This window comes from Otolemur garnettii, unplaced genomic scaffold (genome assembly GCF_000181295.1).
Source record: "Otolemur garnettii isolate 467f Iridium unplaced genomic scaffold, OtoGar3 scaffold00099, whole genome shotgun sequence".
NCBI classification, from domain to species: domain Eukaryota; kingdom Metazoa; phylum Chordata; class Mammalia; order Primates; family Galagidae; genus Otolemur; species Otolemur garnettii.
Genome location: NW_003852494.1, coordinates 3,577,253 through 3,604,314, shown reverse-complemented (window position 1 = coordinate 3,604,314; position 27,062 = coordinate 3,577,253). Strand labels below are relative to the sequence as shown.

At 41.3% G+C, this 27,062-nt stretch overlaps 1 protein-coding gene across 1 annotated transcript in view; it reads left to right on the top strand.

The window, feature by feature from the left end:
- Positions 1 to 25,781, top strand: part of MPHOSPH9 (M-phase phosphoprotein 9) — a 54,459-nt gene extending 28,678 nt beyond the window's left edge. Inside the window, exons 10-18 of the mRNA XM_023516832.1 lie at positions 8,878 to 9,012; positions 10,583 to 10,758; positions 12,276 to 12,422; positions 13,564 to 13,684; positions 14,844 to 14,947; positions 15,666 to 15,913; positions 16,228 to 16,296; positions 23,688 to 23,698; positions 25,567 to 25,781. Of these exons, the coding sequence (XP_023372600.1) occupies positions 8,878 to 9,012; positions 10,583 to 10,758; positions 12,276 to 12,422; positions 13,564 to 13,684; positions 14,844 to 14,947; positions 15,666 to 15,913; positions 16,228 to 16,296; positions 23,688 to 23,698; positions 25,567 to 25,648 (1,093 nt within the window). The 3' untranslated portion in view covers positions 25,649 to 25,781. The remainder of the gene's footprint in view (positions 1 to 8,877; positions 9,013 to 10,582; positions 10,759 to 12,275; positions 12,423 to 13,563; positions 13,685 to 14,843; positions 14,948 to 15,665; positions 15,914 to 16,227; positions 16,297 to 23,687; positions 23,699 to 25,566) is intronic.
- The last annotated feature ends 1,281 nt before the right edge of the window (positions 25,782 to 27,062 follow it).

Here is a 27,062-nt window from a genome sequence, read left to right as displayed (position 1 = left end):
AAAAAAAAAAAAAAAAAAAACCTCTGAGCTCAGATAATCCACCCACCTTGGTCTTCCAAGTGCTGGGATTATAGGCATGAGTCACCATGCCTGGCAACTCTTTCGTTTCTACCTGCACAACTAAAGGAGCCACATACTGAAGTAGAGAAGAGATCAGAATTTCCATCTTGAATATATTTGTTAGAGATTCATGTGGATTCCAAGTGGAAATTAAATAGGCAAGTATAAACTTGAGTTTGGAGCTTAGAAATAAGGTTTTATCTGGAACTATAAATTTTGGAGTCATCTACTTTTAGATGACTTAAATCTATAGGATAGGTGGAAATTGAGCATGTTTAGTATAAAGTGGGCCTAGGACAGGAACCCCAGCATTTTGCTGTTGGGTATATAAGACTTGCCAAAGGCATCTGAGAAAAAGCTGCTGGGAAATGAGGGGGAAAACTGAAGCAGTCACCAGGGTGTAATGGAAGAACTCAAACTGTGTTTTTCCTCTGCTCTGATACCAACACAATAATCGGCACAGAAGAATTTGTGACCTCAAAATGTGTGGGTATTTCTCCCCTCAGCAAGTAAGGAAGCAATCCTGTGGCAGACAAGAGGTGGGTGTCTGCCAGTTCAGTTTTGACATTATCTCCCCACAGATAGTGTCAGATCCCATAGGCTAAGGGCTTGATGCCCAAGACTGCCCCCCAACTCCGACACTTTGGGCCTTTTATTTATTTGTAAAGACAGAGTCTCTGTTGCCTGGGCTAGAGTACAATGATGTCATCATAGCTCACTGTAACCTCCAGCTCCTGGGCTCAAGCAGTCTTCCTGCCTCAGCCTCCCAAGTAGCTGGGACTATAGACATGCACTAGCACAAGGGTCCTCAAACTTTTTAAACAGGGGGCCAGTTCAACTGTCCCTCAGACTGTTGGAGGGCCAAACTTCAGGCCCTGGGACAAGTCGGCTGCTAAGCAGGACAGGAAATGGTGGCAAAAACACCCGACAGCCGGATAAATGCCCTAGGCGGGCCGCATGTAGCCTGCAGGCCGTAGTTTGAGGATGCCTGCATTAACATACCTGGTTAGCTTATTTTTTTTTTGTAGAGATGGAGTCTTGCCATGTTGCCCAGGCTGGTTTCAAGCTGGCCTTAAGTGATCCTCTTGCATTGGCCTCCTAACGTGCTAGGATTACAGGCACAAACCACCACACCTGGCCCACTATGGGCCACTTTATGGGGACTTCTTTGGATAGGTATCATTAAAGCATGGACAACCATTTTGAAATGTGGCTGCACAAAATAGATAGGATCTAAGCCTAGCAATATCTGTCTGTCCAGATTCTTTTGGCTTCTTCGTATGATATTCCTTCCTCCAGGGTATTGGGCAAGACCCCCTCTGAGATGAGAATCTTATGAGTCACAATCAGATTAAAGTTCTTCCATGGGCTGGTAATAGGAGGGCAGGAGAAGTTTAGAAAAAGAGATTCTGTTTACTGTTACAAGGGTTGTGGACGTTATGAGCCAGGAACTGTGGACGAAAACCAATGTAGGTATCATATCACAATGCCACTGAGAGATCAAGGTGAAGACTGAAAGGTCTTCGCAACCTAGAGGCTGTTGATGACCTGGAAGAGAACATTTTGGGTAGAGTGATAGAAGCCCATTCAGATCACATGGGAGTGAGTGACAACAACCTGAATGTCTAGTAGCTGCAAAATGGATACTACTATGGCTTGGCAGCCATAGCACAGTTGTTACAACACCAGCCACATACACCAAGGCTCACGGGTTTGAACCCGGCCTGGGCCAGCTAACCAACTGCAACAAAAAAATAGCTGGGCATTGTGGCGGGTGTCTGTAGTCCCAGCTACCTGGGAGACTGAGACAAGAGAATCACTTAAGCCCAAGAATTTGAGGTTGCTGTGAGCTGTATGCCACTCTACTGAGGGCAACATAGTGAGACTCTGTCTCAGAAAAAAAAAATGGATACTACTGTGATGTACTGATGCATATGCTTGGGTAGTGTGGTAATGCAGTGTAGGGCAGGGGTTGGCAGACTATCCTAAAGGCCACATCCAGCCTGCCTTTTTGGGTAAGGCCCCTCAGTAAACAATGGTGTCTATATTTTTAAATGTTTGGGAAAAAAAATCAAAGAATATTTCATGACACATAAAAATTGTATGCAATTCAAATTTCAGTGTTCATTAATAGTTTATTAGTAACTAATGCATGAACAAGTATATTCATTTACATATTGTCTATTGCTACTTAGCAAAGTTGAGTAGTTACAATGGATATGTCTAGCCCATAAAACCTGAAATATTTACTATTTGGCCCTATACAGCCAAAATTTGTTGACCCCTGAACTAGACTGTCAACACGGATTAATCTTAAAAACATAATATGGAACAACAAAAAACTGGTTGTAGAAAAAATAGGATACTGTTTATATTAACTTTAGCGTGTTAAATAGTTCTGCAAATCTTACGGGCCCATACGAACGTAGTAAAAATATAAAAACATGCTTGGGAATGCCACGTGCATATTTTGTATAAACCATTGTTTTAGAGGAGGAGAGGATGGGTGGAGAGGTCAGTAGGGAGTTTAGTTGTATCTATATAGTGTTGCCTTATTTGTTATAAAAATCCAAAGGACCTATAACAAAGAAACACAATTTTCTAAAGCTGCATGGTCAGTGCATGACTATTAACCTGTATGTCTATGTGTGCTTGAGGTATTTTATATTTTTAAAATTAACAGGAGTGAATAAAGGATGAACATCCATAATATGAAAGAGCTCTTACAAATTGATAAGGAAAAGACAAGCTTCTCAGTAGAAAAATGGTAAAAGAGTATGAACAAGTAGATGACAGAAAAAGAAACCTAAATGGCTAATAAAAATGAAAAAGTGCTGGTGGCTTACGCCTATAATCCCAAGCACTCTGGGAGGCCAAGGCAGGTAGATTGCTTGAGCTCATGGGTTCAAAACCAGACTGAGCAAGAGTAAAGACTCCGTCTCTAAAAAATAGCTGGGCATTGTGGTGGGTGCTTAGTCCCACCTACTTTGGAGCCTGAGGCAAGACGATCACTTGAGCCCAAGGGTGAGCTATGATGCCATGGCATTCTATCGAGGGTGACAAAGTGAAACTATCTCAAAAAAAAAAAAAGTCCTCACTGTTATGAATAATCAGAAAAACGTAAATTATAATGATAGGATACTCTTCACACTATTAGATAGGCTAAACCAGGGGTCCTCAAACTTTTTAAACAGGGGGCCAGGGCGGCACCTGTGACTCAAAAAGGTAGGGCGCCGGTCCCATATGCTGGAGGTGGCGGGTTCAAACCCAGCCCCGGTCAAAAATGACAAATAAATAAATAAAAAGTTAAAAAACAAAAAAAACAGGGGGCCAGTTCACTGTCCCTCAGGCCATTGGAGGACCAGACTGCAGGCCCCAGGACGAGTTGACTGCTAAGCAGGATGGGCAGTGGACAGGCAGCCGTGGCAAAAACACCTGGTGGGCCAGATAAATGTCCTAGGCAGGCCGCATGTGGCCCACGGGCTTTAGTTTGAGGATGCCTGTCTAAACTTAAAATCTGGTCATTCAAGCCAAGAGCAATGGCTCAATTGTGTAATCTGTGCACTTTGGGAGGCCCAGGCTAGAGGACTGCTTGAGATCAGGAATTCAAGACCAGCCTGGGTGATAACGAGACTGGATCTCTACAAAATATAAAAAAAATCAGCTGGCTTGGCACCTATAGCTCAGGTGGCTAAGGTGCCAGCCACATACACCAGAGCTGGCGGGTTCAAATCCAGCCTGGGCCTGCCAAAAAACAATAATGACAACTACAACCAAAAAAGCTGGACGTTGTGGCAGGTACGTATAGTCCCAGCTACTTGGGAGGCTGAGGCAAGAGAATCGCTTAAGCCCAGGAGTTGGAGGTTGCTGTGAGCTGTGATGCCATGGCACTCTACCCAGGGGCAACAGCTTGAGGTTCTGACTAAAAAAAAAAAAAAAATTAGCTAGACTTGATGGCATGTGCCTGTGGTTCCAGTTACTTGGGAGGTTGAGGCAAGAAGATTGCTTGTTGGAGCCCCAGAGCTGGAGGTTGTAGTAAGTTATGATCCTACTGCACACTAGCCTCAGTGACAGAGCAAACCTCTGTCTCAAAAAAAAAAAAAAAAACCCTCATCATTCTGAAGTTTGGCAAAGATACTCAAATAAATAGGAACTCTCAGAGTTGACTGAAAATTGTTACAGCTCATCTGCAGACCTATGTAGCAATATCCAGAAAGAATGATGTACATGCCCCAAATTCCACAGTTTGATTTTTAGATATTAGAGAAATTCTACATACATTAATTTTAGCATTGTTGAAAGGTGATATATTAGAAACTAAATATCCACAAACCAAAGGAAAGGATAAGTATAGTCATACTGAAGATAAATGATTAAAATGATGGAATTATATGTATTAAGAGATAAATCTTAAATATAATGTTGAGTAGAAAGCAACATTAAAAAGATATGTACATTATACCCTTAAAATGTCATGTCTTACAATTAAAAACAAGTATGGCAAGATCTTAGCATCTGTTAAAACTGGGAATGGATGAGTTGGTGCTTGTTGTAATTCTTTGTCATTTTCTAAGAAGGTTTGATTTAAAAATTGAAGAAAAGAGGAACTGGGATTACTCTCTAAGTAAATATGGATAAGGGAGCTCTTATACTATGTGGTTGTAAAAAGGGACAGAAGAAAAGAGTTGTCTTCTTGAAGAACTTTTTTTTTTTTTTTTTTTGAGATAGTATTAGTTGCCCTGGGATTGAGTGCTATGGCATCATAACTCACAGCAACCTCAAACTTTGGGCTAAAGCAATCTTCTTGTCTCACACTTCTAAGTATCTGGGACTACAGGTACCTGCCATAACACCTGACTAGTTTTTCTATTTTTGGCAGAGATCAGATCTCTGTTTGCTCAGGCTGGGCTCAAACTCCTGAGCTCAGTTTATCCAACTGCCTTGGCCTCCCAGAGTGCTAGAATTATAGGCATGAGCCACTGTGCCTGGCCAGAACTTTTCTTTTCTTTTTTTTTTTTGAGACAGAGCCTCAAGCTGTCCCCCTGGGTAGAGTGCTGTAGCATCACAGCTCACAGCAACCTCCAACTCCTGGGCTCAAGCGAGTCTTCTGTCTCCGCCTCCCAAGTAGCTGGGACCACAGGCGCCCGCCACAACGCCCGGCTATTTTTTGGTTGCAGCCGTCATTGTTGTTTGGCGGGCCCGGGCTGTTTTCGAACCCGCCAGCTTAGGTGTATGTGGCTGGCGCCTTAGCTGCTTGAGCCACAGGCGCCGAGCCACCAGAACTTTTCTTAAAGTTCAATCAAAAGGTTTTACCTGATAGTGAACATGGGCTGGGAGGTCTGGTGGGGGTGGAGTAGACAGGTGTAAGGTAGTCTCATTTGGAGAATCCAGAGCTCATTGATTACGGGAAGGCACTTTGGGGTGTCCACCTGAGATGACCATGAGTCTGCACAGCTGGGTGACTTTATTTCCAGCAGAGCTTAACTATAGGGGTGTAGCCATGAAGTACAATTGTAGTCAGCCAGGCCTAGGTTTTGCTGCAGTCAGGTGTGTTGAAAGGTGAGAGGGGAGCAGTTACAGATTTCTTAGTCCCTTCTCCACTCAGAACTGAGACTGCCTCAGTTGACTAGCCTTAAAAAAAAAAAAGAAAGGCCAGGCATAGCAGCCTAGACCTGTAATCATAGCACTCTGGGACACCAAGGTGGGTGGATTACTAGAGCTCAGGAATTTGAGACAGGCCTAAGCTATCTCCTAAGAGGGAGATCCTATCTCTACTAAAAACAGAAAAACTAGCCAGATGTAGTGTCATATGCCTATAGTCTCAGCTACTTGGGAGGCTGAGGCAAAAGGATTGCTCAAGCCTAAGAGTTTGAGGTTACTGTGAGCTATGCTGTCATGGCACTCTAGCCAGGGCAACAAAGTGAGACTCTGTTTCAAAAAAATAAAAAGAAAGAAAAAGAAAGATGAGAGAAGAAAGGAGTCAAGGCAATAAGACAATTAGTAATCATCATGAGCATGGACTTCAAAGTGGGCAAAGGGGAGCCAGTGCAGGTAGGTGGGTCATGAACAGAATGCCTGAAGCCAAGGTTCCTGGGCTTACCGCTGTGCCCATGCTTGAGTGCATGCACTGGGAGAACAGAAGCAGAATCTTGAGATTACTGGCTTCCTAAGAGGAAGTATGTTCTCTGGTGATGAAGTTCAGTGAGTACCTTTGGGGTAGCTGACTGAGGAAGAGTGGAGAGTCACAGAACTGGACAGAGGTCAAGGGCAACTCGTGAAGTTGCATAGAATGACAGAAAGAGTAGGTATGGAGGATGTGACCAGGGTTAGCATGATGGTGTGAGCCTCAGATAAGCAGGGTTTTCATAAAATCGGGGCAAGTAATGGTCTAGACAGCATTGTTCAATACAGTTGTATCCATAGCTACATGGGACTGCTAAAATTAATCATGTCAACCTAGAATGAGCTACAGAGAGATTAAACTCTCTCCAAAGCAAAGAGTGTACTTGGGGATAGTAGGAGATTGCAGTCTGGGGTATATGTGCTGTGGTGAACCATAGGCAAGTCCAAAGGGGTTGCAGAAGGGAAGCTGTTTTTGTTTTCTTTTTATTGTTTTGAGACAAGAGTCTCGCTCTGTCACCTGGGTAAACTGCCATGTCATCATAGCTCACAGCAACCTCAAACTCCTGGGTTTGAGTATTCTTCTTGCCTCAGCTTCCAAAGTAGCAAGGTCTACAGGTGCCCGCCGCAATGCCCGGCTAATTTTTCTATTTTTTTTAGTAGAGATGGGTTCTCACTTTTGCTCAGCCTGGTGTCAAACTGAAGCTCTGGCAATCAACCTGCCTCGGCCCCCCCAGAGTACTAGGATTACTGATGTGAGCCTCTGTATCTGGTGAAGGGGAAGCTTTTAAAGATAAACCCATGTAGGCGTTTGCAAACAAAACCACCGGCTCCTAGGGCTTGTCACAGGAGCTGGTGTTAGCTTGTTGGTGAAGACAGCCCTTTTGCGTATTCTTGTGCAAGTGGCTTATCTAGAATAGTGTGGTTTTGAGAAATTCCTACATAGTTTCCATAATAGGCATATGTGTGTGAGGCCTTGTCTTTCAAGGCCTTCTGGCTCCATTTTGTGAATTTGACATTAGTGACTCCATTTTGATACTAATAACTTTCACTGTTAAAATTAAATACCATTTTACCAAAAAAATTTAAGTAACATTTAAATATTGGTTCTTCAGTTTCACTAGACACATTTCATGTGTTCAGTAGCAACATGTGACTTATTGGACAGTGCAGACTTTGCAGAAAGTTCCATTGGGTGGTGCTGATATGAAAGAAACAAGAAGGGCAATCCTGAGTCATGTCCCTATCCTCAGCTACTGTCGGGGTGTAAGTGGCGTGTAGAGCGCAGTAGGAGGCAGCTGGGGGATGTTCACAGCCTGGAGTACCTGAATCTTAACTGGGATTCTGAAATATTTGGGAGTAACAGAAATCTAAAATAACAATTCAGTTGAATCTTAAAACCATAAAATAGAATTCATATACAGTCGAACCACTATAAGTTGACCACCCAAGGGACTGTAACAAACTAGGCAACATACAGAGATAGATGGCTGTATGGTCATAAGGACTTACGCCTAGGATAATAATATGCACATGTGGTGCATTTCTATGAAAATTAGGTCAACTTGAGGTGGTCAGTGTAGGGAAGTGTTACCTATGGTCTATTATATCTAAAATACATTTTTACATATGGTTTTTATTTTATTTATTTATTTATTTATTTTTGAGACAGAGCCTCAAGCTCTCCCCCTGGGTAGAGTGCTGTAGCATCACAGCTCACAGCAATCTCTAACTCCTGGACTCAAGCGAGTCTCCTGCCTCAGCCTCCCAAGTAGCTGGGATCACAGGCGCCTGCCACAGTGCCCAGCTATTTTTTGGTTGCAGCCGTCATTGGTGTTTTGGCAGGCCCAGGCTGGATTTGAATCTGCCACCTTAGGTGTATGTGGCTGGCGTCTTAGCCACTTGAGCCTACATGTGGTTTTTAAATTACTGCGCAAATAGACTTAGTGCCTGTAGCTCAGTGGTTAGGGCACTGGCCACATGCACCGGGGCTGGTGGGTTCAAACCTGGCCCAGGCCTGTTAAACAATGACAACAACAATAACAAAAATAGCCAGGCATTGTGGCAGGCGCCTGTAGTCCCAGCTACTTGGGAGGCTGAGGCAAGATAAGCACTTAAGCCCAAGTGTTTGAGGTTACTGTGAGCTGTGACACCATGGCACTCTACCGAGGGTGACATAGTAAGACACTGTCTCAAAAAAAAAAAAAATACGGCAGTGCCTGTGGCTCAAAGGGGTAGGGTGCTAGTCCCATATGCTGGAGGTGACAGGTTCAAACCCAGCCCTAGCAATAAATAAATAAATAAATAAATAAGGCTTGGCGCCTGTAGCTCAAGCGGCTAAGGTGCCAGCCACATACATCAGAGCTGGCAGGTTCAAATCCAGCGTGGGCCTGCGAAACAACAATGACAACTACAACCAAAAAAATAGCTGGGCATTGTGGCAGGCGCCTTTAGTCCCAGCTACTTGGGAGGCTGAGGCAAGAGAATTGCTTAAGCCCAGGAATTGGAGGTTGCTGTGAGGCCATGGCACTCTACCCAGGGCAACAGCTTGAAGCTCTGTCTCAAAAGAAAGAAAAAATAAATAAATAAATTACTGCACAAATATGTAAATGTTTGAGAAAAGAGCATTTTACTTACACATGCAGTCTGAATTGAAGGTGGACCTTGCAGCTGCCCAGACGTTTCTCTTTCCAATAGCACGCTCGCAACTTCAGACGTCAGCAGGCGCAAGTGGCTAATTCCAGGCGCAGAGTATTCCATCTTTACTGGCCAGCCTTTGGACATCTCAGACAGTAGAGTAAATGACCAGCTGGAGGAAACCTGTGTCCCTGGGTAAGACAACTTTGCCAAAGATTCTGTTTAGGAATGACTTGTTTTGTTAGAGATTTCAATTACCTTTAAATATTCAGGAAGCCATCTCTTTGCTTCTTTAATATCTTCATGTTGATGACCTAATTTTTATTTTACTTTGAAAGGCTGGTACTTTGGGGGTATATTACTTTCATGAGCTCTGCACAGCTTCCCCACTGTGCTCAGTGACATAGTATGGGGCTTACAGTTAGGATGAGGTGTTGGTCCTCTCACCATCTGGATAGCCTGAGCCTCTGTAAGCAACCTCAGCCATTACTCCAGGGTGCTACACAAATATTTTTGTATGTGCTAGGATGTTGCTAGGATTGGAAAGCACTGTATGCAGTTTCAGTTGTAATTGATTTGTGTTATGAAGCATACATATTCATTGTGGAGTATGATCGTCAATTCTCATGTTAGTCTCCTAACAATCCCATTAAGCCAGGGGTCCTCAAACTTTTTAAACAGGGGGCCAGTTCACTGTCTCTCAGACCGTTGGAGGGCTGGACTGCAGGCCCCGGGATGAGTCGGCTGCTAAGCAGAACAGGCAGCAGCAGCAAAAACACCCCGCGGGCCGGATAAATGTCCTAGATGGGCTGTAGTTTGAGGATGCCTGTAACAAACTATGCGTCTTAGCTTAGGCTGCTTTAAGAAATTACCATTGACTGGGTGGCTTAAATAACTAACTTTTTTGGCTCAGTGCCTATGGCTCAAGTGGCTAAGGCACCAGCCACATACACCTAAGCTGGCGGGTTCGAAGCCAGCCTGGCTGCCAAACAACAATGATGGCTGCAACCAGAAAATAGCTGGGCTCTGTGGCGGGTGCCTGTGGTCCCAGCTACTTGGGAGGCTGAGGCAGGAGACTTGCTTAAGCCCAGAAGTTGGAGGTTGCTGTGAGCTATGATGCCACAGCACTCTATTCAGGGGGACACCTTGAGGCTCTGTCTTATAAAAAAAAACAAAAACTAACTTTTTGTTGTTGTTGAGACAGAGTCTCACTATGTTGCCCTTGTTAGAGTGCTGTGGCATCACAGCTCATAGCAACCTCAAACTCTTGGGCTCAAGTGATTTGCTTGCCTCAGTCTCCCAAATTTCTGGGACTATAGGCACTGGCCACAATGCCCGACTATTTTTTTTGTTGCAGTTGTCATTGTTTAGCTAGTCCAGGCTGGGTTCAAACCTGCCACCCTCGGTGTATGTGGCTGGTGCTGTAACCACTGTGCTACGGGCACTGAGCCATAAACAATCAACATTTATCTCTTCAGTTCTGGAGGCTAGAAGTACAAGATCAGGGTGCTGGCATTGGCTGAGTTCTCAGTGAGGGCCCTTTTCCTCACATTGGCTTCCTTTGGTGTGTGTTCCCAGAGAGCTTTTGTGTCTCTTCTTTTTGTAAGGGCACTAATTCCATCACTCTCATGGTCTCATCTAACCCTAATTAGCTCCCCAAGGCCCTGCCTCCAAATACTATCACAATGAAGGCTTCAACATGTGTGTTTGGAGGACATACTGCATGCAGTTCCCAGCACTGTATGTCTTACAATTATTATTTAAGGTACCATTCCCCTCCGGAAAAGGATTCTTCATCTGGAAGTTCACCAACAAGTTTGTTAATGAAAAACCAAAGAGAGATTTCAGATGCACCAATCATGAAAGCTTTGCAGGAACTTGATGAAGAAAAAATATTTAAAAATTGGGGGACACAAACAGAGAAAGAAGACACCTCAAATAGTGAGTATTTCCTTTTAATCAGATATTTTTTCTTCCCCCCATTTATATCACTTTAAATTACTGTTGCTTCACCTTTACCTCATAGATAACTGAATACCCTAGTTAATAGTTTATCACACTTTTGGCATAACATGTTCCTTTTTTTTTTTTTTTTTTTTGAGACGGAGCCTCAAGCTATCCCCCTGGGTAGAGTGCCATGGCATCAAGCTCACAGCAACCTCCAACTCCTGGGCTCAAGCGAGTCTCCTGCCTCAGCCTCCCAAGTAGCTGGGACCACAGGCGCCCGCCACAACGCCCGGCCATTTTTTGGTTGCAGCCATCATTGTTGTTTGGCGGGCCCGGGCTGGGGATTCGAACCTGCCACCTTAGGTGTATGTGGCTGGCGCCTTAGCCGCTTGAGCCACAGTCGCTGAGCCATAACATGTTCCTTTTATACAAGCAAATTGCATCTTACACTTTGATTATTAAAAAGGCTTACATGGCTCGGCGCCTATAGCTCAGTGGCTATGGCACTAACCACATACATGGAGGGTGGTAGGTTCGAACCCAGCCTGGGCCTGCTGAAAAAACGACAATGACAACTGCAGTAAAAAATAGTCGGGGGTTGTGGTGGGTGCCTGTAGTCCCAGCTACTTGGGAGGTTGAGGCAAGAGAATCACTTAAGCCCAAGAGTTGGAGGTTGCGGTGAGCTGTGATGCTACGGCACGCCTCTGAGGGCAACATAGTGAGACTCTGTCTCAAAAAAATAAATAAATAGACTTACATAGCATTCTTAAGGATACTTGAAAAATTTCTCCATTAGTTTTTCTTACTGGGACATAACACAGTTGTGACAGATGTTTGGTATTCATGAGGTGAGATAGAACATTTCCTGTTATTCCCTTTCTGAGTTACTGAGCATCTGTAGATAAGAAATATCTTCAATTCTGTGTTTTTCCACAGATCTAGATCGATAGTATTTTTCTCTCCTTTTACTTTCTGCTGTGCTTACTTGTTCAGTCATACCATCAACATCTTTGATGTTGCATCACCTAGTAAATAAATTAGTAACCTGCTTTCTAAAATTAAACTCTTTTGAAAAATCACCTTGAATGCCAATTTTAAATGGTGGGGAGAGGAACCAGGATGAATTTATTATAAATTACCACATCTTCTTCATCAAGCACTTTTTTAAACATACTTTTGCAGATAATCATTATGCCCTAGATCAGGGGTCCTCAAACTTTTTAAACAGGGGCCCTTTTTAAATAGACTGCGGGCCCTGGGACGAGTTGGCTGCTAAGCAGGACAAGCAGCAGCTGCAAAAACACCCTGCAGGCTGGATAAATGTCCTAGGTGGGCTGCATGTGGCCCCCGGGCCATAGTTTGAGGACGCCTACACTAGATAGTGACAAGAGATGTTTTGAGCAGCACCAAGTCTACTTGAGGGTTTTGCATGGTGTCACCACCTATTAAGAAGGTAGACAAACAAAGCTTAGGCTTGCTATGATTTTTTTTTTTTTTATCATCTGGTATAGAATCAGTGAATCCTCGCCAAACTGAAACTTCAGTCAATGCAAGTCGTTCCCCAGAGAAATGTGCCCAACAGAGACAAAAGAGACTTAATTCTGCCTCCCAGAGATCATCATCTTTACCACCTTCAAATCGTAAATCAAGCATTCCAAGTAAGAATTAGATTATACATCTCTTGGGCTCAAGCATGACATCTGAGTTGCTCACAGTGTTTCCTATTTCTTTTGTACTTTTCTTAGCACCTAGTTGAGTACTCTGAGCACACTGTCTTTACATACAATCTTATTCAATAAGTGAAATTGCCTGTCACACAAATACTATGAATATAATGGAAAAAACCCTCAAGTTTATTAAAGTGAGATTTTTTTTGTATTGGTAAATTGTTTGCAACTAATATTCCTTCAAAATTGTTGAGATATGGCTCGGTGCCTATGGCTCAAGCGGCTAAGGCACCAGCCACATACACCTAAGGTGGCGGGTTTGAATCCAGCCCGGACCCACCAAACAACAATAATGGCTGCAACCAAAAAATAGCCGGGCATTGTGGCGGGCACCTGTGGTCCCAGCTACTTGGGAGACGGAGGCAGTAGACTTGCTTGAGCCCAGGAGTTGGAGGTTGCTGTGAGCAGTGAAGCCATAGCACTCTACCCAGGGGGACAGCTTGAGGCTCTGTCTTAAAAAAAAAAAAAAAAAAAAAAAGACAAAATTGTTGAGATAGTAGACTGCTGTCTAAGTTATTAACGTTTGTTAGTTCAAACTAGTCTGAAAAGAAAAGGTGCTTCTGAAAAAAAAGGAAAGATGCTTCTGATATATTTAACCTCAAGATCTCAGCATTTTTCTATCTCCCCTCCCATGGTTAATATATACAAATAGAAATGTCACCTTTTTTCTATAGCTTTAATTACAGGCTTGGTTTTAAAGTTTAAGCATTGAATTTCTGTGTGCTGAATTTCCATTTTTCGCACCACCGAGTCGATTCTTATAGGTATGTTCACTATTGCACTGGTGTTTCCATCTTATTTCCAGTCGACTTCTAAAATCCTGAAAAACCAGTTTTGAGTCAATGTGCTGAAACTACCTTCTGATATACTAAAATGTTAACAGTCATTACCTGTCTGGATATTAGGATTATGAATTTTTTTTATTTTGTATACTCAAAGTTTTTCTCCAACTTTGCAACAAAGTTGTATTTCTTTCATAATTAGAATTACTCTACTGAAGAACTATCTCTGCCAGTATATGTACAACATATATAGAAGGAAAAGAATATTTCCTTTTTGTTTTCTTCTTCAGCAAAGAGAGAGATTATGTTAACACCAGTGACTGTGGCTTATAGTCCAAAGAGATCCCCTAAAGAAAATTTGTCTCCAGGTTTTAGTCATCTACTTAGCAAAAATGAAAGCAATCCAATTCGGTAAGTTCTTTAAAATTGTAGAATAAACTATATATATTAGTGACTTTTAAAATGTTGACTCACGCCTCTAGTTATCACTAATTTTTCAGTTGTCAGTGGGAACGCTGTAGATTTAAATCATGTAAATATCTAAATCAACGTCATACTACAAATCAAGTACTACATTACATGAAACTTTTTAACTGTGTAAACTTGCTACTACTACATTTTAAATACCACCTCAGCACCCTATCTAGCTTTTTTTTTTAATTAAATCATAGCTGTGTACATTAATACTATCATGGGGTACATTGTGCTGTTTTTATATACAATTTGAAATATTTTCATCAAACTGGTTAACATAGCCTTCATGTCATTTTCTTAGTTATTGTGTTAAGACATTTATATTCTACATTTAGAAAGATTTACATGTACCCTTATAAGATGAACCATTTGCGTGATCCCACCAATCACCCTCCTTCCACCCACCCTCCACCCTCCACCCTCCCCTCCCTTCTCTCTCCCCTTTCCCCGTATTCTTGGGCTATAATTGGGTTATAGCTTTCCTATGAAAGCTATAAATTAGTTTCATAGTAGGGCTGAGTTCATTGGATACTTATTCTTCTATTCCCTATCTAGCTTTTGAATGTAGAATGTTATTTGTTTTCCTGAAAAGTTTAAGATACAAGGAAAATTTTGAGCCATTATTTAAGAAAGTGGGCTGTGCTGGTGTGGCCCTGGCACTAACTGAATATTTAATGTGCTTCTGAGAAAACTGTCCTCTGACCTGTGGGCAGCAGTGTGTGCTGTGGTGGGAAGGACATAGTTCCTGGTTCTAGACCTAACTCCCTATATGCTCATGGGGAGATGGCTTAAGCACATTGAACCTCAGTTTCCTCTTCTAGAAAACGGGGATAATAATACCTGCCCTGCTTATTTTATAAGGTTGTTAGAAAGATCATGAGATAATGTGTGGGTAAGTGCTTTAAGTCTTAGTATGTAAATACAATTTTTGTTAGAAAATAGAAATAAAATTTGTTTTAGAAAATAATATAACCAACTTTCTTTAAAGAAAATATGTAAATATGTAAGTTAACTGGATGCCAGCTCATCTTTCTAGTGGACATAGGGAAAAACAGTTAACATTTTTTTCTCACAAGTGACTTGCTTCATTCAATAGATTTGATATACTTTTGGATGATTTAGATACTGTTCCTGTGTCTACATTACAACGTACCAATCCAAGAAAACAACTCCAGTTTCTTCCTCTAGATGACTCGGAAGGTATCTTTTCCTAAAAAATTATTAGTTATGGCTTTAGTCATTTTTGAGATTCTGGTATCTCTCAAGGTTCTAAATATTATCTTATAATATCTTGTACTTAAATATTTTTCTACCCAAGGACCTCTAAAAATAAGCATTCATGATGCTTCATATTGTTATGTCAATGTTGTTATCCTCATTGAAAAGTTGGGAAACTGAGGTACAGGGAGTGTTAGTGTTTAATCACCAGGGCCATACTGTTTGTTCATTTATTCTTTTATACTCTACAATTTATGTGCAACTTAGGCTTTGGGTAATTTTTTTCTCATATTTTAAGTTTGGAATAAAGTTATAAGACAATGTATATGAAATCACTTCGGTAGGCCCTCAAAATGTTAACTCTTTAGTATTGGTGTATGTCTACTTAATGTTATGTGTTGTTTAGTTTTTAAACTTTTTTTCTTTAAGTTTACTTAAAGTTCATTTATGTTTACATGAAGTTTGCTTAAGTTCATTTAAAGAAGTTGTGAAGATTGTCAAACCGAGGCCAAAGCTTTTAGAATTCTTTGGAGGAAAAGCACTGAGCAAATATGCTTGATTATCGTATCTCTTTTCATTATTTATTTGGGCTATATAGCAGCCATTTCCAGGGAGTGAAGTTGGGCAATATATTTAATATGTCTGCAATCTTATGGAAAAATTGATAAGAAATATAAGAAGTTTCTTTCCTCTTTGACAGAAAAAAAGTATTCAGAAAAAGCTACCGACAACCATGTTAATCATAGTTCTTGCCCCGAACCGTTGCCAAATGAAGTGAAGAAAGTATCTGTGAAACCAGCCTGGGAGAAGAATAAATCAGTTAGCTATGAACAGTGTAAGCCTGTTTCAGTAACACCACAGGGTAATGATTTTGAATATACAGCAAAAATTAGGACCTTAGCTGAAACGGAACGATTTTTTGATGAACTTACTAAAGAAAAGGACCAGGTAAAAACAAAAATATAAAAAACCTTTCTTTCCTGAACTTAAAGTTTAAATTTAAGGAGTAATCAGAAGGGAATTATTGAGTCAACCTGCCTCAAGAAATTACAATGGGTACTATATAAGCTACTCTGGAAACATGTTTGAGCTTTGCAGTCCTTATTAAAGTCCTTATTAATTGACAGGGGGAAATTATGTTAAGAGGAAACGGATAAGAAAATACTAGGTTGAAATCTTTTCTTTCCATTCTGTGTGATAAACCTCCCTGCCAGTAATTAGAATTCTTCTAATTTCATTTAAACATTTTTTTGTGTTAACAGATTGAGGCAGCTCTAAGCCGGATGCCTTCTCCTGGAGGACGAATCACTTTACAGACAAGATTAGATCAGGTGAAATGTCTTAGCCTGAATCTACTTTAAAGGCTTGATGCCAATCAGTTTTCCATTTATCTAAGAGGAGTTTTTAAAATCATGGCACAATGAAAATTAGACACATTGAAACAGTAGTCAAAATTTTTAGCCTGTATAGGAAACGTAGGTGATTATAGCAATTTTACAAGCGCAAGCTTTTTTCAGGGTTAAAAACTAGTTTTACTTCAGACTTTAAGAGAACATTGTTCATGTCATTATGTTTTCAGGGAACTGGGAGCAAGTGGCAGTGTGCTTTTTAACAGATTTTACACATTAACTCTCACCTTTAGTATTCCTCACCCAATATCTATAATTTCTGAACCCTTTCCATTTAGTAAAGATGTAAAACGGTTGCACTCTGCAACTTAAATAGATGTAGAGGTTTTGGAAAGAGATGTGATTCCATTATTGAGCAGGAGGTGGTGCAGGTGATGTGGCCCATACACATTTCTTTTAGTTGCTTTTCAAAGAGAATTAAAATGAATAAAACCATGGGACATTTTTAATCTTTTAGTAACATTTGAAACATAACATCAAGTATGTATCTTTTATATAATTGCATGCTTTGGTTTTTCAGTGCCCTCAGTAAAAGTTCATTTTCAGGCTTGGCGCCTGTGGCTCAAGCAGCTAAGGCGCCAGCCACATGCACCTAAGGTGGCAGGTTCGAATCCCCAGCCTGGGCCCGCCAAACAACAATGATGGCTGCAACCAAAAAATGGCCTGGCGTTGTGGCGGGCACCTGTGGTCCCAGCTACTTGGGAGGCTGAGGCAGGAGACTCGCTTGAGCCCAGGAGTTGGAGGTTGCTGTGAGCTGTGATGCCATGGCACTCTACCCAGGGGGATAACTTGAGGCTCCATCTCAAAAAAAAAAAAAAAAAAAAAAAAAAAAAGTTCATTTTCAGATTGATCTGTGATTCCACAAAGAAAGATGCAAAACTATAGTGAAGGTCTTTTCCTAGGGCCTATATCCCTAACTTCTCTTTTTCTCTGAATTTGTCTTTTTTTAATTATTATTTTTCTTTTTTTAGCTGGGGCTGGGTTTGAACCCACCACCTCTGGCATATGGGGCCGGTGCCCTACTCCTTTGAGCCACAGGCGCCGCCTTCTTTTTATTATTTTTGCTCTCAAAAATTTTAGTCAGTAATTATAAGATTCAGTTAACACATGAAATTTCTTTTAGAACAGAGGTTCTCAACCTTTAGGTTGCAACCCTGTTGTTATGTTACATCCTGCAGATATTTACATTATGATTCATAACAGTAGCAAAATTATAGTTATGAAGTAGCAACGAAAATAATTTTATGGTTGGGGGTCACCACAACATGAGGAACTGTATTAAAGGGTCATGGCATTAGGAAGGCTAAGAACCACTGTTTTAGAAAAAGAGTTCTAAAGAAGAAACTCTTAGTTTCCTAAAAAAGCAGAAGAAAAACTTGTTGATACTGACTCTAAATCAGTCTGAAGTTCTGCTTAATAGATACACACGTACACATTTTTTTTTTGGAAGCAGAGTTTTACTCAGTTGCCCTGGGTTTGAGTGCCATGGCATCATAGCTCACAATAACCTCAAACTCTTTGGCTCAAGTGATTCTCTTGCCTCAGCCTCCCTTGTAGCTGGGACTATAGGCATCCACCACAATGCCCAGCTATTTTTAGAGACAGGGTTTTGCTCTTGCCTAGGCTGGTCTTGAACTCCTGAGCTCAAGCAATCCGCCTGCCTCAGCCTCCCGAAGTGCTAGGATTACAGGCATGAGCCACTGCGCCCAGCCCACATACATATATATTTGAAGCAGGGTCTCTGTTGCCTGGGCTAGAGTACAGTGGCACGATCATAGCTCATAGCAACCTCAAAATCCTGGGCTAAAACAATCTTCCTGTCTCAGCCTTCCAGGTAGCTGTATCTAAAGGTGTGCACCATCGTACCTGACTAATTTTTCTGTTTTTTGTAGAGGCAGGGTCTTACTCTGTTGCTAGAGTGCAGTAGTCTCATCATAGCTCACTGAAACTTCCAACTCCTCAACTCAAGGGATCCACCTGCCTCAGCCTCTTGAGTAGTTGGTTGCTATGTTGCCCAAATTGGTCTCAAAGTCCTAGCCTCAAGCAGTCTTCCTGCCTCAGCCTCTCAAAGTACTAGGATTATAGGCATGAACCACTGTGTCCTGCCTGTTTAATATATTTTTATATAAAGTATATTAAAGTAAGACTTAAAGGTTGTTCTGTTCATATACGTCAAAGCTTTTTCAATCCAATAAAAGGATAATTGGTAGCAACAAGGGGCTGAAGTTATTCCTATGTGATTCATAAGTGAAAGAATAAAACTGGGCAAGCCCCCCCCCCCCCCCCCAGTTCTCAGAATGGAGAAAAGCTTATTCTTTTCTTTTCTGTTTATTTATTTATTGAAACAGAGTGGTCCTCAGTAGAGTGCTGTAGTGACATAGCTCACAGCAACCTCCAGCTCTTGGGCTTAAGTTATTCTTTTGCCTCAGCCTCCCAACTAGCTGGACTATAGGCAACCACCACAGTGTCCGACATTTTTTTTTTTTTTTGTACTAATGGGATCTCTGGCTCTGGCTCAGGCTGATCTCAAGCCTCTAAGCTCAGGGCAATCCACCTGCCTCGGCCTCCCAGAGTGCTAGGATTATAGGCATGAGCCACCAGGTCCGGCCGAAAAGCTTATTCTTTACTGCAGGTAGAAGTAGAAATTTTCATAAACTTTCTGGAGTGCAGCTTGATATACAGATATGTGCAAAGTTAGAAATTTATTATAGCCTTATTATGATATCTGAAATTAGAAGCAGCCTGTTTCTACCAAAAGATTCTTGGTTAAATATCTTGCATCTGATAGAATATTATATATTAATTTAAAAGGCTGGTTTGTTTGTTTTTTTTTGAGACAGAGCCTCAAGCTGTCCCCCTGGGTAGAGTGCCGTAACATCACAGCTCACAGCAACCTCCAACTCCTGGGCTCAAGCGAGTCTCCTGCCTCAGCCTCCCAAGTAGCTGGGACCACAGGCGCCCGCCACAACGCCCAGCCATTTTTTGGTTGCAGCCATCATTGTTGTTTGGCGGCCCGGGCTGGATTCGAACCCGCCACCTTAGGTGTACGTGGCTGGCGCCTTAGCCACTTGAACCACAGGTGCCGAGCCTTAAAAGGCTATTGTAGAAGGATATTTAATAAAATGAAAAGTTAATTGAAGAAAGTATTTTCTTTTTATAACACAGTTTTACTTTGTCACCCTGAGTTGAGTGCTGTGGCATCACAACTCACACCAACCTCAAACTCTTGGGTTTGCCTCAGCCTCCCAAGTAGCCAGGACTACAGGCACCCACCACAATGCTTGGCTCTTTTTAGAGTTGAGGTCTTGCTCTGGCTCAGGCTGGTCTCGAACCTGTGAGCTCAGGCAATCCAAGCCTTGGCCTCCCAAGTGTTGGGATTACAAATGTGAGCCATTGCGCCTGGCCTGAAAAAGCTTTTATTTTTTTGAGACAATCTCACGCTGTCACCCTGAGTAGAGAGCTCACAGCAACCTCCAACTCTTGGGCTTAAGCGGTTCTCTTGCTTCAGCCTCCCAAGTACCTAGGACTACAAGTACCCAGCTATGTTTTGGTTGTAGTTGTCCTTGTGGTTTGGCAGGCCCAGGCTGGGTTCGAACCCAATAGCTCTGGTGTATGTGGCTGGCGCCCTAGCCGCTGAGCTATAGACACCGAGCCTGAAAAAATATTTTGATTCTATTTTAATTTTTCTTTTTAAAGATGATATGCATATGCATATGCAGAAAAAATACGAAAGACGAACAGTGGTTATTTCTTTTTGGTCATCTATCTTAAACATCCTGTATTCTAAATCTTCTATATGAATCCTTGTATAATTGTTAAAAATTTTAAGTTTTGCACTCTGGGAGGCTGAGGCAGGTAGATTGTTTGAGCTCATGAGTTTGAGACCAGCCTGAGCAAAAGTGAGACCCCAAATCTACTAAAAATAGAAAAACTGAGGGCAAGAGTATCGCTTGAGCCAGAGTTGGAGGTTGCTATGAACTATGATGCCATGGCACTCTACCCAGCATGATGTTGGGGACTGTCTTGAAAAAAAAAATTTTTTTTTTTTTTTTTTAGATTTTAAAATTTTTAAATTTTAGGGCTGGGCATGGTAGCTCATGCCTGTAATCCTAGCACTCTCAGGGGCTAAGGTGGGTGGATAGCCTAAGTTCACAGGTTTGAGACCACCCGGAGCCAGAGTGAGACCTTATTTCTAAAAATAGCCAGGTGTTGTGGCAGGCACCTATAGTCTCAGCTACTTGGGAGAGTGAGACAAGAGAATTGCTTAAGCCCAAGAGTTTGAGGTTGCTGTGAGCTGTGACGCCACAGTACTCTTCCAAGGATAACAAAGTTAGACTCTGTCTAAAAAAAAAATTTTTTTTTTTTTAAATTTTAAACAGCTCATGCCTGTAATCCTAACTGCTTTAGGAGGCTGAGGTGGGAGGATAACTTGAGGCTAGAAGTTAGAGACCAGCTTAAGATCCCATCTCTACCAAAATAAAAAATAAAATAAATTAGCTGGGTGTGGTGGCATGCATCAGTAGTCCCAGCTACTTTGGAGGCTGCAGTAGGAGGACCTCTTAAGCCCAAGAGTTCAAGCTTGCAGCCAGCTATCATGATGCCACTGTACTCTAGCACAGGCAACAGGAGACCTTTTTATCTTGGAAAAAAAAATTGTTTTTTCAGGGCATTGTTGGAGTTAATACCGAATAAAGTATCTAAAGTTATGTATATTCTAGGTATTATTTATTTAACAGTAATAGTATTTTAAAGTAGCAGTTATATTAATTCCTTGTTTTTTTTTAAACATATCCTCTAGTGTTTTTCTTCTTTAACTTAGAAATTTTGGTCAGAAGAGAGTTACTTGATCTATGCTTGTGTAGGATATAGCACTGCTCAGATGTGTCCATTTCTTGTGAAATGTTTAAAGCAACTTCTAGGTTCCTCTTACACTGTTTTTAGTTCAGCAGAGCTAAAGAATTATCCCCTTCCAGTTGGCTATATTGCTATTACTAGAATTTCCACATACTCAATGTGCCAAATACATTGAATATTTTAAAATTTTGTGGCAGTAATCTTGAATGGTTGAAAACCTGATTCATTCTGTTCAGTTTAAAAGAAATAATATAAGTGATAAGATTATTTATGTAGAATGCAAAATAGCAATCTTTAATTTTAATGTGTATACTAGTTCTTTCACTTAAAAAAATGTCAATTTAGTGGTAATTGTAGAACCAGGGAACTTCATGTAGAATTCTAATTAAACTTTTCCTGTTGTTTTCACCTAGGAAGCCTTGGAAGATCGTTTGGAAAGGATTAATCGAGAACTGGGTTCAGTTCGCATGACACTAAAGAAATTTCATGTTCTGCGTACCTCTGCAAATCTTTGAGATTTGTAGCCATTAAATTTTGAGACATTTTGTTTGCACTAATGTATAATTATGCACTCAGAAAAGGCGAACTATTTTGTACTATTTATAAGCCTTCAAACAGTAGTTTTACAATCATGCTATTCTTACACTTGCTATTTTATACTACAAAAGGTCACATATTTTCAAGATATTTTTGTTATGCTCAGGAATCTCTTGTATATTTTACTATTTAATAAGTATTATTTTAAAATAGTATATGCCTTCAATTTATATCAAGAATAAGGAAATGTAAACAGGAAGCTATTTGTTTCTAAACAAATAGTGTTATCCTTTTAAGATTAACTTTGCACACCAATTTTATAAACTTGTTCTACATTGTACATATGATTCATTTTTTAAAAATAAAGCTGAACAGCTTCCACATTGCTAGACCAATTCAGGCAAATACAAAGACAATTACAACATGCCTTGGATTTCAGTTGTGTTGAGGTTTTAAAAAAATAATGCAACTCTTATTTGATACATTTCTTGGAGTAAATGTCAGAATAGTAATAGACTATTGGAAAGCTTTGCAAACCACATGAATATAACCCATTTTGTTTTCCTTAAACTTTGCAAGGATAGGAAAAAATGAGAAGGATGTGATTCTCTAATTTTGTCTTAGATGTAATACTTTCTAAAAAAGTTAAACAATGAGAGAGATGTAGCTCTCTGCCTATAATTCTGCATGTAACTTGTTTTATACCCTGGGCAATAAATGGAGAGATTAAACCCTGGATGAAACACAAGCTACCACCCAGTGAGGTATTAAGAGAGTAGCCCTGGTTTCCTCAGTGTACATGCCTTCCGCTGTTGGAATTGTCATCTGGACATTTTCACCCCTCTCCACCTTCTCCACCCCTGCCAAAAAGAAATATTTTCAGTAGGTGCTGTTAGACCATAGGCTTTACATCAGAGCAATCCATTCCACTTGTTCATGGACAGGGAATGTCTAGATAGAGCCTGCTGCCTTCCCCTGGACCTTACAGAAGACTCTAGCCCTGACTCCATGGTATCAAGTGTCACTCAGAAGTGGCATGAGGACAAGAGGCTCTGCTCCACTACAGGAGCACAAGCAAGTTGGTACTGGGGTTGCTATTTAAGTCTAGACTGCATTTCCACCCACTTTTGTTGACTGGTCAGAACCCAGTACCCCATATATTCTTGCTGTGCATGTGTTGATAAGCACACTGTCCCAACTTTCTCAACTGATTCCTACTGAACATGCTCAGGTTTTAGATTTGGTTTGCGGCGGCACCTGTGGCTCAAAGGAGTAGGACGCCAGCCCCATATGCCGGAGGTGGTGGGTTCAAACCCAGCTCTGGCCAAAGACAGCAAAAAAAAAAAAAAGATTTGGTTTGCTTTTGAGCCTTTTATCTTCTGTGACTCTTAATATGCAATTACAATGAACCAGACTATCCCACTTATTCTGTTAGGGTGTATATATGACTTCATGCAGGATATCAAGTGGTCTTTGGGCACCCTTCACCCAAGCTTCACCTGGCTGGTGTCCAGGCCTGGGACCCACAGCCCTGCTCTCCTCTCAGCAAAGAGGGAGACCCATCTAACAGTGCCTGTTGAACCTCTGCTCCTGACTCTTGCTGCTAGTTGAAGACTTCAGGCAAATCAAAATTATTTATAGACAGTATCAAGTGCCTTTATTCTTGATATACATAGATATATTTTTAAAGACAGGATCTCGCTCGTAGCACAGGCTGGAGTGCAGTGATGTAATCACAGCTCACCGCAGCCTCCCAATTCCTGGGCTCAAGTGATCCTCCTGCCTTAGCCTCCCAAGTAGCTATGACTATAGGCTCTCATCTCCACACCCAGCTTTTTTTTTTTTTTTTGTAGAAATAGGATCTTTCTGTATTGCCCAGGCTGTTCTCAAACTCCTGGCCTTGAGCAATCCTCTGACCTCAGCCTCCCAAAATGTTGGGATTACAGGCATGAATCACAATGCCTTGCTATTCTGGATATTTTTTTCTAGCCTTTAAAATAAAAACTCTTAGTCATAGTAAATAAATTTATTTTAATCAAATTCCAGTATAGTTGGTGTCAAGATCTAGTAAAGGATTGACTTTATTGGTGATATTTTTTTCCTTGATGTGTTCTTAAATATGATATTAAAAATTACCTTGAAAATGGTTGGGCTATCTCCTTGTTCCCTGTTAGTGTAAAGCCTACTACAGTCTTAAGAAAGAAATTGCCATTTCAGAAGAGATAGTTTTATCTTGCCAACGAGTTATCTTCTTAGTAGCCTATATTGGCTTATTCCAAAAAAGGTGTTAAGCGCCATCAAAATATCTTCTGCGCCTTTCTCTCAGTAAGCATATGCTTTGATATTTGAAGTGTATAATAGATTGGAGCTATCAATCACTTATTTAAAAATTGTTTAATTTTTTTTCATAGCTATGAAGAGGGAAACCTGGGAAAACTCTTTCAGCTGTCTTTCCCTTTGGTAATGCTTATTTATGAACAACCAATTGAAAAACAATTCACCCTGAAAGTAGGAAAGGTGGAAATCTTAAATAGCAACTATTAGGGAGATAAACTGTTTATTGTTGGATGGGGCTGTGCTTGCAGGCACAGCCTGGCGGTTCACAAAAACCCAAGTGATTCTTCCACTTCTGGGAAGTGTCTTTTTAAATACAGATAGGAAGTGAACTTGCCCTTAGTGCCCAGATCTGCCCCCTTCCTTTCCTTTTCAGACCCTCTGTAGAAGCTATTCCTGAGGTGAGGAAAAGGACCTTTCCAACTGATGCTACAGTAGATGTAGCTACAGCACAGGCAGCTCTAGGGCTGGGCACAGCTGGGAAGAGGGACTTGTAGTCAGTCAGACCTGGGTCACATCCTATAATCAGTAAGAGAAAATGACAAGAAAACTTGAGGGAAATTCTGTAAGTGCCTGGTGCTTAGTAAGTGCTCAATAAATAATATGTTTCAGATTCATTCTGAAAATAAAATAGTAGACTATTCCAAGCAACTGACCTAAAAACTGCCATGGGTTGACTTTTCTGTTAGGTAGTCTGAGATGTTCTCTTCACCATTTGCAAAAACATAAGCTTGCTTGTGGTTTAAGTGAGCTGCTTCCCTTGGGATTTTTTTTTTTTAATGACTAAAAATAAAACTGATAACCTATCAATTATAAATTCAACTTTGATCTTAATAAAATTGGTAATTTGGGGGTTGAGATATAGTCTGCTTTCCTAAAAGTTATTGCTAGTGTAATAAAAGTGATTCTTCCTTTGCATGTTCCATGAGTAGACATCTCAAAGTGATGGCCTGTGAAATAACCATGTAAAAGCAGTGCCTTCTTCTGGGTGTTAGAAGATATATGTGGAGACTATGGTTTAGAGTTTAATAACCAGCCAGAAAGTGTTCCCCTTTTTACCCTAGAAAAGCCAGGCACTTTGCTGAAGGCTGTTTGAATTCTGAACCCTGTATCTGTATGTGTGATAAAATTAGACACTTCTGTCACTTTAATTTTTGGATAACTACATTTAGAGTAGTTTTCACTAATTTTTAACATGCCACTTGTGTGTTTAAGAAGCTTTAAAAAGTAAATGCACACCCAGAGCTTTTTAGGAATCATAAAGGTAAATCATATTTACCTGTCATGAGTGATCATATATGGTTATGGGATCTGCAAGTCTGATTAAACTGTTCATATTGCACAAATTTTGCTGGAAATCATTTCCTGCTCTGCCAAGAGCTCTATGGTAGTTTGACAATAAACTACACCAGTATTCTTAGGATGTGTTACTAAACCTTTTCTGCTTTATTTCAATAGACCCCTCAGCTATGAGGAATCAAGCCATAAATTTGCATTTGTTGGACATCGTATACCACATCATCACTATAACTACAGATTTCATGGATGATGGTTTTACTCACACTTAACAATTTCACTGTAACAGTGACCAATAATGTGAAAAATTTGCTTCATATAGTGCTGCTGATGGTTAGAAAAAGATAAGTGCTTGTTGGAGTTGTTTTTTAATCTAGTCAGATACTGGAGTGATGAAATTGTAAGCTCCATGAGAGCAGGAACCATAACTTCTTTCTTGCATATAGGCACTCAATAAACATTTGTGGCTATGAACTGTCTTGTGGTTTTAGTGTATTTTTCATACTGGCTAGCTGTGAGATCTAGTTTTTAAAGGTGTTCTTTATGTTTCAGGCATATATATATAAGCCCTTGGAGTTACCTGGATTGAGTACCCTCATTGCAGGGTTGCAGCGGTACCCTGGTATACCACCCGGGTCCTCTGTTCTGACTGGCTTGTGTGGAGTCACTCTGGGGATCTGCATATGACTCTTAGGGCACCTCTAGGTGGAGGCAAGTATGTGGTGGGCACCTTCACTTGCCTTGGTGTGGTCACCATAAGACAGGCATTTTGAGGCCAATCAAGTAATGATGGCTTTCATGGCCCATTCAGTCTTCCAATTCTGGCAATATCCCAAGAAGAGGAATAGCCCTCTGTGGGTTTGCTCTTCCTCGTTTTATCTGAAGTCATTTTGGGCTTTTTTCCTCAACCATATAAGGGGATATTTTCTGACAGCCAGGTTTCAGGTGTGTCCTCTTTAGCTCCATGGCTTCAGATTTTAGCCAACAAATCCTCCATCCTTGCTCAAACTAAACGTTTCCTTTGAAATAGTTTCCAAATGGGGAGTCCTATCATCACTGAACATCAAGATGGAGCAATGTCTGGACCTCTTCCAGTTCCCTTTAGAAGTCTGACTAGAGCCTCCTGCATACCATCACTGTTCCTGCTCCCGCTTCCGCTGACCAGCGCACATTTTCAGTTTTGCCCAGTGGTATATTTGGTGTCTTGAGGAAAGAACTCCTTGATGCCTGTTTCTCCAAATCTGATCTGTGATGTAAGCGTTCAGCGCACAGGTCTGGGCTTCAGTTAACTGCCTTTGTCTTCCCCACAATATTCCAAATGTCTTATGAAGTTTTACCGTAGTTTGTTCCCCTTGAATTGTCACTTTACTCCTAAGAAACTTCCATTTTTGAGAAATGAGGCTATTTAAGAGGCACAATCCCCGCAAGTCCACTGAGTCTCCTCCCCAAGTGCACCCAGCGCCTAGCAGGCGTGCTGACAGACCAGGCCCAGGGCGCTGGGGGACGAAGAGGTCCCAGTGGGGACCTGCGCGCGGCGGTACCTCTTCCCCACCCCGGAGTCCAGCCCCAGACCCCCGGCCCGGGAGCGCCCGCACAGCTGCGCCGGGCGTGCTGCCGGGAGGGTGAGGAGCCCGCCAGGCCGCCCAAGTTGGAGAGGTTTCTTCCGG